Raw genomic sequence first — 11,908 nt, 5'->3', positions numbered from 1 at the left:
ATGTTGGCGTCTCCTTGATGGTTTACTGGGAGCCTCATGATGCTTTTCTTTCTCTCGGCAGGAGGCTGAGTGGCACTGTGATGAGTTCACCAAGGGAGCCTGCTTCAGCCGTGGAAAATCAGAGGTGGGTTTGAGCCAAAGCTGAGGACGCTGCTGCAATACCTCTATCAGACGCTCCTCACGGTGGTTATTGTTGCTGTTTAAGTGGGGAGCAGCTCGTCCTCGTTTCACGCTGGGAGCTGAACCAGTTTATTTTTGGTAAAGTCAAGCGATGAAAGAACATTAATCCCACAGTCTTCAGTGAATTTACAAATTACAAAGTTGTTCTTCCTTAACAGTTGATTTTTGCTCTGGTTTTGGTTATCTGATTAAAAAGAATGCAGACTTTCCCACCGGCACATAGCTGCAAATTAATAGTGATATATTAAAAACAAAAATTACACCTCTAAAGACAGAAATCACAGGTATTCAGTCAGATATACAGCTGGTTAGCAGGAGGTGGTAATGGTAGAAAATATTTTTTTTTTCAAATATGCTTACATCCACTTAAGAGATTGTGCATTGTGTAATTTGGGTGATATTTCATATAGGAAGTGGGTGTCTACCATGACAAAAACCCCCACCCCATGCAAAATGAACCCTGATGATGAACCCTGCATTGAACACAACATTCAAGTTTATGATATATAATGCTCCTGACTTGGTAGTACTTGTTTTAGAGAAGTCACAAAAGCTACATAAGTACTGATATTACTACAGTGATCATGCAATTACACATGTAATTTCAAGTCACAGCATGGCAAGTTGTAGTAAATCAAGTGTCATGGCCAAGCCAAAAAGAAGATCTCAGGCTAAAGAATTTGATAAAACCTTTGACAGTGGTTTATGTTTTTAAAGCTTTTGAAGAGCATGGCCTCCTCCTAAGTTCTGTTATTCACACAGTGTGACTGAAATAAAACCTTTGTGAAGGAATTGTGTTTATCAAGTTTTTGAAGAGCATGGACAAACTTTACACATAGCAGAATAGCCAGATAATTGAAAATAGACCATACTTTGTTACATTCAAGGGGTGGGGGGTTATTTTCAAGAAATAGGATTAATTTTGATGCCAAAATGCTGGTATTAATATTGTGAATCATTTCCCAAGTGGATGTATTGAAATTCTGACTTGTGATTTTACCACCTCCTGCTAAGCTGGTGTAGAAGTGGTTTCAGTGCACAATTCAGAAACATTTCATGCAGCATGGACGTATCCCCCGTTTTTAAGGTAGATAGAACCTTTAGGGCAAATTTTCAAACCTTTGTTCATTTTTTTTTTCTTTTTTATTCTGTGCCCATGTCACGAATCAGTTTGAGCAAGCCCCGACCTCCGGTGCTGAAAAATTTAACGTGGAAGTGGCCAATCTTGCACTTTCTTGAATGTCTATTGGGGGCTGGCTCCAAAAGCAAGTCACTCTACTACATAGAAGCCAATGTTAAACTGCCTAAAATTAGAGCAGAAGTAAACATATTTACAGCCTTGGGTAAAAAAATAAACATTGTTGGCATCTTTAGCTAGCTTCTCCATCCATGAAAACTCTAAATGGAGTGAATTTTATTCACAACTCATTCATTTAAGCTGTTTCAAGCAATAAACATTAATTATTAGGGGCGTGGTCACTTTGAGTGACAACAGTGTCAGGGCCCCAATCAGGCCCCCAGCAACCAGCAGCCACTGCTAGCTGCTGAGGAGCTGAAACAGTCAAGTCAACTGTTTGTCCTTTCTGATCATTATATCTGAGATAATGTAGCGTGGTTAATTGTACTAACACACCATCAAAGAAGTCTTTGCTCCAGTATTTCCACTGAGCAAAATTGTACTATAATTTATATATTAGCATCAGCTTAGCAATGATTAGCAGGTAGCTTGGTGATATTAGGCCCACTGATGTCCCAAGTGTTACTAATATGCCACTCATATGTATTTCACAAAAATATTCGTTAATCATTCCCCCAAACCAAAACTAGCTTGTTAGCCATAGCTTTGCTTCTTTGGGATCTTGAGCTGGGGAATGTTTTTCCTTCTGCCCAGGTCACACCAGTCTTGCTCATACTCCACCTTTTCACCCAGGTATGAGTTGGTTGGGAGTTAGGCAGAGTTGAACACTGCCAAACAGCCATGATTCTAGAGTTTGTTGGGGCCCTGGGCAAAAATTCACAGGGGGCCCCTCCAACTGGCATTCATCCCTATTATGTTATAAATATAGCTCTGTCTTTGTTGTCAATAAGCATGTCCTTACCTCTATCTTTTTTGTAATATTAATGATTAAATGAACCAGTAATCATGTCAAAATGGTATCAGTAAAAAAAAGTCAAATATAAAATAAAGGTATCGTATCGTATGTAGGGCACCCTTATGTGTCGGTGTGGCCCCTAGCATTTGTCTGTACTACCTAAGCAGTGAATGGCTGTAGTTTAAAGTTTGTCAGCCCTTGGTTGGGGGGGCATTGGCTAATGGCCTGTGGCCCCAATCAGCTGCTGCCAAGGTGGTGAAATTGTGAACCACCCCAAAAACTGGTCTTTAGAAACTCTACAGGCAGTGGTGGGCATAGCTCCACTAATCCGCTAATTAGCGAAGCTAACTTTTTTGTTAGCGGATTAGCTTTTCAGCTAATTTAGAAAACCAACAGCAGACCACTTAGCTTCTGTTAAATTTAGCTCTGCTAACTCTCAGTCCACTAACTCTTTTTTTTTTTTTCTTTGCTGGCATAGTGAATAAAACTTAACAGTCAAAATCATATATTTTAGTACTTACCTGTTGCATGTTTTGTAATAATCAGACAGCTGTGAGCTCAGTTCTCTCTCAGCAGAAGAGAGCAGAGCGAGCAAGCTGCTGTGGCCCCAAAGAAGAAAAAAGTTATTTTCAACATGCAAAAAGACAGACAGCATGGAGGAGACATGAAGTGCAACACACTTTTCACTTATGGTTTTACTCATAAACAACTAATTCCAGACAGGATGTTGATATTAACAGTAACTCTGTCATTTTTACAGACAGAAAATATCACACATATTCCATATCTTTTAAAGGAATGCGCTAAATTCTGAAGGTTTGAGCTTTAACAGACAAACTTGCTGAAAGGCATTATTGGAAATTCAAATTCTGTTTCGATCACCCCGCTCCCTCAAAATGCATTGAACACTGCCATCTACTGGATGGGAGTGTGAATAGCAGCCTGTGTTGGTTGTGAATTACACTTCACAAACAGAATTTTCAGTTTTGCAAATATCTTGTTTTAACAAATACACATTTAAAATACACATTTATTTATAAAGACCAACACACACGTTGCAGCAACTTGAGTTAGCCAAAAAAATAAACCAACCAGTGAAGGAGACGTTTGACAAGTCTACGTGTTTTCGGCTCCAATCATGATTGATCAGGTGGTTGTTGTGGGTGAGACGCTGCCGCTGAGACTGCTGCATGCATCACACAGACAAACAACAACAAAAAAAGCACCAGCTCACACATGAAAAAACTTCTAAAATAATGTGGGTCATTGTTGTCATGATGGAGACTACTCCAAATCAAGGAAAGGAACAAAGAACAATGAGAACATTTTTCAGAATAAACACCATCAGTGTTTATTTCCTCGGCTTGAGGTCAGGAGGTCGGGAGGTCAAGAAGGTCGGTTTTGTCAGCGTTTTTCCTTGTGTGCATCTGTTAGCATGATTACTCAAAACATTTCAACATCAGCCTCAATTATCACGAGAGGAAGAACCAATTACTCTTTGTTGTGGGCCACCAACATTTTTTAAATTCTTCTTTTATCTCTTTATTTTTTTCTATTTCTTGACCTTTCAATCAGTTTCTCTGTTGAGAAGAACAAATTCAATACTGAGGTTCATCTTCTTTCAGTGTGATTAATTTTTACTGCACAAAGTGACATCAGTCATCTCCAGGCGCTTTACACGAGCAAGAGCTGAACCTGATCTGACGTGGTTCAGAAAAGCTCCCTCGGCAGTTTGTGGTCATAGGAAGAAACCTCAAGCAGACCGGACTCAGAGAGGTCACAAACAAAAGAAAACAAAAAAAATGCCCTGAATCAAAATGATCTTAATTTACTTTAATGAGGTTGAAAGACAGACTGCTCGTGGGTTAGTTAGTTAATTGTTTTAGTGCAGAGACGCCTGGTTTTTCCAGAAAACACAGTGCTTGGAATCGCTCAGGGCCCACATGCAGTACCTTCACTGGCCACCAGGGTTCCAGTGCCCTTGCTTTGGGTTAAAGCTACACCTATGGCGACTCTTAAACACTAATAATGAAGTCAAATATCACCTTTCTCTTGCTCACATGATCTTTGACCTTGGGTAACCTTGAAAGGTCAAAATCAAGGTTGTAGCTGTTTTAATGAAACTGTTTGGGGCCCCTGTGGTGGAATGGTTACATGGTGCTGAAAGATAAAGTAGTTTAACTTTGGACAGAACTGATCAAACATTAAGATCACGCAGAACAATGTGATGGTGTCACCGAAATCACAAAGAGTTCATTTGTATGATTTGGTGTCAGTGGTGCTGCGTGGGGAACAGAGGTGGTGGTGCTGGTTGGGGCGGGGGTGTGGGGGTGTGACTCTGTCAGCACCACTCCCCCCCCCCGGTATGTATCTTTTTTTTAATGCATTGCTTTTGTGCACCGAACGCCAGCGTGCTCTCATTCACCAAAACAGATGGTCGGGAGCTGAACTCGACTGGTCAGTGAACTGCCCGTCCCTGATCCCTGTGCGCGAGCACGCCGCTGTGTATTTATCCTCCGGTGAAAGGTGGTTAGAGGCCCATAATGGGCACACTCAGCCTGGCCGGCTCAAGATAGCCATAGTGAATTACAGAGTAAAACCACCTCAGTCCTTGAGAGTCGCTGCTGTCTGGCAGAGTCAAATTGTTTCGGTCTCTGTTCCCTTCAGAGGATCAGCTCCTGTGATGTGCTCTAAGAATAGCATTAAAAGACTTCATTTTCCCTCAGCTGACAGGGCTTTGGATGCTTTATTACCTCGCTCAGCGCACACCAATATACCGTCGCTTAAGCTATTACACAGATACCGTGCTTGTGTTTTGAGTGAATTTATAAGTGATTGCATTCAGACTTTTTTCTTATCTTTTTTTTTTTGAGTCCACACGTTTGCTCTTCTCTTGTGTATTTGATTTATTTCTGCCGGGAGAAGAAAGCAGTGTTAAAGCGACTTGACAGGACTTGATTGCTGCCTCTGTTTTATTTTATTATTTGAGAGCCCGGTATAACAGCTGGAGTATTACTGTACGGAGGAGGAACATTTGTCAGGAAGTTTTCATAAACAAGCCAAGTGTGTGAGGCTGTGCAAATATTAAATATGCCATTATTTACTCCACAAACAAACTGCAGGAAAGAATTGAATTATGCAGACCGCTTGCAGGCCGCGCTCATTCCACGCTCCCACACACAAACAGTTCGGATATATGAGCACATAAGGAATGTAACTACACACAAGCATAAACACACGTGCACTTACTTAGCACTGGCAAATGACTTGTTTTACGAGTCAACCTCCATCTTCATAGCAGCAAATAAAAACTCTTCCCGTCCTCCCTTGCGTCGTCTTACTTGTGCTGCCCTCCACCTTTAAATCAGACCTCGGAGAGCACAGAGAGGGGCAGCGGGGGTTGCTGCAGGCTCCTGGAGCGGCTCAGACCAGCAGATTTACAAGCTTTTAAATTTCTACGAGGGTCCCTTACCAATGCGACTGTGGCCCCTCAGATGGAAGGCTGCCCTAAGACTTTACGAGCCTGGCCTAGGACTTAAACAAAGGCCACTCTCTACCGGGAATACTGACGGCTGTTGTTGCATTTGTTGATGGAAATCCCCAGTAAACCTCAGTGAATGTGCGAAAGCTGTGTTTAGAGTTCGTGGCGTTAAGCAGCGATCAATCATTCAGTCAATCATCCTCACTGTCAGACCTCCTTTGTGTGACTGTACACTCGTAGAAATGAGCCGAAACCTCAGGATGGAGCCGCGACGAGAGTGGCAGACTTGTATTGAACCACTGTTTAGAACGAAGTCTCAAACTGGTTTTCTGAGGGTAGATACAGACTGTAATATGGCAGATTGCAGCCTGTGGCCTGCTGTGGTATTATGTCCTTCACCAAGGTTATATTTTCTTGACTGCTTATTTTGCTTGTGCTGGGTGTTGGGAAGTCTTGTGGTGTGTCACTGACCTTGACTTCATGCACAATGCTGTGATCTTTGTGGAATCACTCCATGCCCTGATTTCAGCACTTCAGCTGAGTGAGGAAGCAGATAATACAAGTGTGCAGTTTTCCTGAATGAAACCTTTGAGATCAAGAGCTTATGAACCCTTCAAATCACTGGACAGAGATCTTTGGTGATGCTGATACTTTTGTAGGAGAACCAAGGTCCAAATCTTCAGCGACTTTGTAGATCCTGTCTTAATAGTTGTGAAACTTGGAGGACACCCTAAGGACAGGATCCCTAGTTACAAACAGAGCAATGTAGTGTATTATATCAGATGTCAGGAAAACTGTAATTAACACTACATAGGTGAGACTAAGCAACATTTAAACAAGAGGCTATACCAGCACCGCAGAGAGGTCGCCAGTGGACCTCAGTCTGCAGTTCATCTCCACCTGAAAGACACTAACCACACGTTTGAGGACAAAGATGTTAAAATCTTAGCCAGAGAGAAGAAATGGTTTGAGAGAGGTGTCAAGGAAGCATTCTTTGTAAAACAGTTGAAACCCAGCCTTAACCGGGGGGCGGGTCTCAGACACACTTTGTCCCCTGTTTACAATGGGGTACTCAGGTCAAAGCAGTTTCAGTCTTTTGTTCATGGTAATGAGTCATTCAAGTCATCAGGAGAGTCGTCAAGGGAGCCATCAGGGGAGGCTTCCATCCCATCATTAGGAGAGTGCTAACTAGAGCACAATAGGTGCTAATTAGAGCTATTGTTTAGTCACTAGCCTGTAGCAGTCGGCCTCTTGGTAGGAGGGGTCTGGTTAGGTTAAAAACTCCAGCTTTTGTTGGCTTCTGGTTTATTCTTCTCTACAAGAGTCAAGACAGAAGTCAGACTACCAGAGCAAGAATTTTAGCTGAGGAAGCTTCTGTGATTTGAAGCAAAATGTCCTCACGTCAAGCAACCCAGTCCAGTCGAAGATTCAAGCTTCTCTACTGTGAAACTTGGAGGGTAACCAGTTAGATGAGGTGGCGACTTGATGGTTTTTGTACTACATCTCTTGTGAGAATCCTTGGGTAACACTGGGATGACTTGGCGTCAACTCGATTCTGACTCAGGATGGCTTCAATGAGAAGAATCTCTTGCATGATGAGGTAACGTCAGTTATAGCATCTTGACCATGATCCAGCACGCAGGTGCCTCATTCTTGAGGACCCCAGCAGATGGAGAAAGCTAAGGACACACCCACATTCCACGTGACTACAGCAGATAGATGGGAGTGGACCAGATGTCTGCCTGGATCTAAGGCGGTTCCGTAGTGTGGTGGATGTTGTGACTTGCGGTGCCCCCACATGCTCCCCCACCTGACCTGACCATTTGTTTGGTTGTCAGCAAGATTATTCAAAAACTACAAGGCTGATTTTCAGGAAACTTTGTGGTGAGGTGGAGCTTGAGCCAGTGAAGAAACTATTGTATTTTGGACTACATGTGGAACAAGGGGCAGATCAAGGACCCCCCACTGTGTTTAACATTGGGAGATGTGGTTTTGCAGCAGTAAACACACTTACCTCCCAGCAATAAAGTCCAGGATTGAAAGCTCGTCATGCCCATCCATGATTCCTGTACATCTGAATCAGGAAAGACGTCTCATGGATCCACTGTCATGGAAAAAGCCCAAGCAAATCCCCAGTAAACCCCAGTGTCCCCAGTAATCCCCTGTGTCTTCTTATTCCATTAAGTTTTCAGAAACTCTTGCTTGGATCTTGATTCAGTCACTCTTATTGTACTAATAAGTAAAGTTTATTTGTATAGCACCTTTCAAGATAAAATCACAAAGTGCTTTACAGGAATTTAAGAACACAGAAATAAAATACAGAAACTAAAAACAGCAATAACATAAAAGTAGTTAAAAGCAAGTCTGTACAAATAGGTCTTGAGCTTCTCCTTTAAAGTTCCAACAGAGTCCACAGAGAGTAGGTGTGTTGGCAGTGCGTTCCACAGTTTGGGTGCCACGACCTCAAATGCACAGTCTCCTTTGGTCTTCAGCCTTGACCTTGATACAGCCAACAGGTTCTGGTCCGAGGACCTCAGAGACCTGCTTGTCACATGCGGGTGCAAGAGATCACTGATGTAAAGTGGCATTTGACCGTGCAGAGCTCTAAAAGTCATCACCAATACTTTAAATTGCAGTCTGAACTGAATTGGGAGCCAGTGCAAAGAGGACAGAATGGGTGTTATGTCAGACCACTTTGAAGACCTTGTAAGGAGCCTTGCAGCCGCATTCTGGACCATTAGTAGGCGGTCCAGCAAAGACTTACTGAGGCCAGGGACCAGCGAATTACAGTAATCAAGACTTGAAGAAATAAAAGCATGAATAATCTGTTCCAGCTCAGCTTGAGACATAATGTTTCTAAGGCGAGCGATATGCCATAAATGAAAGAAACATGATAGATTGCACAAGACAGGTAACGTGCGTCAAATTTGAGAGAGAATATATCTGAATGGGGAGGATTTAATCTGGATAAAAGTTCAGATCCAATGGAACAAAATATATTTTTGTTGGGGTGACCTGAATTTAATGGAACATTTGGGAACAAATAGGAGTACAAACCTATAGAAGAGTGGACTGTCGGCCTTGGTGAAGGTTTATGCTCTTGGAGTGCTCTTCGACTTTACTGCTAAACATGTTTAATGTTGACAGGTTGTGCTAGGTTGTGTGATTGTCACATCTGTTTGTGTTTCTTAAATGTTGTGTTGAGGGTCTTGGCTCAGAGAAAAGGCATTAAATGTACTTCAGAAGCTTCTCTTTTAAGGTCTTTAGCTTATGTTCTGTGTGATATAGGTTTACTTTTAATCTCTTAAATATCCTAATGCCTTATGACATCACAAAGGTCTGATGAGGGAAATGTCCTTCTCCATCAGTGGGAGGAGTTAATAGTAGTTTGTCATGATCACATTGATGGAGTTATGCATTTTATTCCTTTATTATTCAAGACACCCCCTCCCCCACCTGCCCCCATGGGGGGGACTAAACACTCAGGCAATTTAAGTTTAAGACAAGGACTTTTAAGGAAAGATCTTTAAAGAAACACAATAAAACGAAGAGTATGAGGTTACACCTTCCTGTTCATTTTTTTTCTGGCCAGTCAACAAAGCCCAGGCAGTTGTCCAACCTAATCCTGAGCGGTCCAACCTGGCTGCGTTTATCTGTTTTCGACCTCATCACATCTTTCTCCACAGCGGCTCCCCGTTGACTTCAGATGCAACATGGCTAAGCAGTGTGGGTATTAGCCTTGATTTGACTCTGTCGAGCTTGGCCACGTTTTGAAGTTGCCCTCCTGTGCTCTCAGGTGCTTCTCTCATTTATCAGCATCAAATGTCTTTTTGTTTCTCTGCCTAATGCAGCCGAATGTCACCGGATGGAAAATGGTGCTGCTGTTAGCCGTGACGAGCATGTGTTTGTGTGTGTGTTTCCACAGGAGGAGTGTCAGAACTACATCAGAGTGCTGCTGGTCAACGGGAACCGGCTGTTCACCTGTGGAACCAACGCCTTCACGCCCATCTGCACCAACCGGACGGTACGAACCAGACACATTATTTGTATTTTCCACTGACTTCCTTTGCATTTCTAAACTCACTCGACTGTTCATTTACTCCAAAATCGTAACCTGCCTTTGTTTTATTTTCATGACCCGGTACACACTGGAAACACCATTTTGGTGTTTATCAATTTAATTTTGTTTAAATATTAAAGCCCTTCACTTTAATATGAAGAGTAGAAGAGGATTTGATTGATAGGTTGGTGGACTGGTATGTTTTTGTTTAGCCAGGACAACAGCCATGGTCTCCGATGAGCGACAAACGGCTGTGTTGAATGGAAAAAATGGCAAACCTGATGAAAAACCAAGCTGCTTTAAAAAAAATGTGCAAAAACATGGTGAATTCACACTTTTCACATAGATGAATGTGAACATTTAATTATGCTGGTACCAAATGCAATAATTTTTCCTAGTTTGATCTGTAAAAGTTGACTTATTTCAGAATATTACAAAAGTGAATCCAAGCTCCAGATTTGTTGTTTTCCGGGCAATTTTCATAACTATTTAGAAAAATGTATTCTTTCAAATGAGTTGAAAGTCTTCGGGTAAATATAGGGATGTGATTTGATTAGAGCAGACAGAAAATGGTTTTTGAGGTGGCCAATACCAATATTAAGGAATAAAAATTTATGATACCCATATGTGCAAGTGTTTATCTTTTACAAAATCTCTCTCTCACACACACACACACACACAGACACACACACACACACACACACACACACACACACACGTATAGTCCTAGCTGTCTGGGAGCATTTTCTACAATCTTGGAGTATTTTGATTAAACAACTAATCAACATACATCACACTTGGCTTCTTGTTGTCTACACTCGGATTGCTCAGAATTTGTATTAGATAGATGTGTTTTGTCCACATCTAACTGGCAGCATAGTGACCGCTTTGTGTTTGTCACTGTAAAATGACAGCTGGTCACTTTGCCTCTGTCTTGTAGCTAATTTGTCCCAAGGGGTGATGGGGTCCCAGCCATGCTTGTAAACATTGCTGTCATAGAACACTCTCCTGAAAAAGCTGTGCATTGAAACATTTCCTAAATGTTTTTCTGCATTGTTTATTTGGTAAAATGCAAGTTGTCATATCAGCAAACATAACTCTGATACTGATTTGTTCTTGAAAGGCTCATATCGGCCGATATTATCACCCTGGGCTTGGCTGTAGATTTGAGAACTGGTTCCAGAGTTTCTATCCATCAGAGTCGTATGCCTCAGACATTATCAATTCCTTTCATCAATGCAGACAAGTTTTTCTGACAGGTTGATGTTGCCAAAAACTTGTGTCAATACATCAGACGTAATGTTATAATGACAAACATTTAGCAACAAGGAAAAAGGCTGCATTGACTGTAAACCTGTGTAGATCTCCATTTTTGTTCAATGAAAAAACAAAGAAAAAAACAAAACAAAGAAACGGCCCAGTTATCAGACTCGGAGGTGGCATTCACATCGATGAAAGTCTCATCAGCTCCAAATCCTTCTTCTTCTTCTTTGTCTTTCGGCTGTTCCCGTTAGGGGTCGCCACAGCAGATCAATCGTTTCCATCTCACCCTGTCCTCTGTATCTTCCTCTGTCACACCAACCACCTGCATGTCCTCCCTCAGCACATCCATGAACCTCCTCTTTGGCCTCCCTCTTCTCCTTCTGCCTGCTGGCTCCATCCTCAGCATCCTTCTCCCTATATACCCTGGGTCCCTCCTCTGCACATGTCCAAACCATCTCAATCGCGCCTCTCTGACTTTGTCTCCAAACCGTCCCACCTGAGCTGTCCCTCTGATATGTTCATTCCTAATCTTGTCCATTCTAGTCACTCCCAAAGAGAATCTCAGCATCTTCAGCTCTACCACCTCCAGCTCTGCCTCCTGTCTTTTTATTAGTGCCACCGTCTCTAAGCTGTACAACATAGCTGGTCTCACTACTGTCTTGTAGAATTTCCCCTTCACTCTTGCTGATATTCTTAGGTTGCGAATCACTCCTGCCACCTTTCTCCACCCACTCCACCCTGCCTGCACTCTCTTCTTCACCTCTTTACCACACTCTCCATTACTTTGAACAGTTGACCCCAAATATTTAAACTCATCTACTTTCACCACTT

General features: G+C 42.3%; 1 protein-coding gene across 3 annotated transcripts in view; it reads left to right on the top strand.

Annotated features, from left to right (window-relative positions):
- The window catches only part of sema5a (sema domain, seven thrombospondin repeats (type 1 and type 1-like), transmembrane domain (TM) and short cytoplasmic domain, (semaphorin) 5A), a 447,076-nt gene that overhangs the window by 203,192 nt on the left and 231,976 nt on the right, over positions 1-11,908 (top strand). For all 3 annotated transcript variants that reach the window (XR_004557944.1, XR_004557932.1, XM_034159873.1), the window contains exons 5-6: positions 62-124; positions 9,680-9,778. Coding sequence is in view for 1 of the 3 variants with exons in the window: in XM_034159873.1 (XP_034015764.1) it covers positions 62-124; positions 9,680-9,778 (162 nt within the window). In the remaining 2 variants the exon portion in view is untranslated. The remainder of the gene's footprint in view (positions 1-61; positions 125-9,679; positions 9,779-11,908) is intronic.

This window comes from Thalassophryne amazonica, chromosome 1, assembly GCF_902500255.1.
Source record: "Thalassophryne amazonica chromosome 1, fThaAma1.1, whole genome shotgun sequence".
Taxonomy (NCBI): domain Eukaryota; kingdom Metazoa; phylum Chordata; class Actinopteri; order Batrachoidiformes; family Batrachoididae; genus Thalassophryne; species Thalassophryne amazonica.
This window is presented reverse-complemented; position numbering and strand designations above follow the sequence as displayed.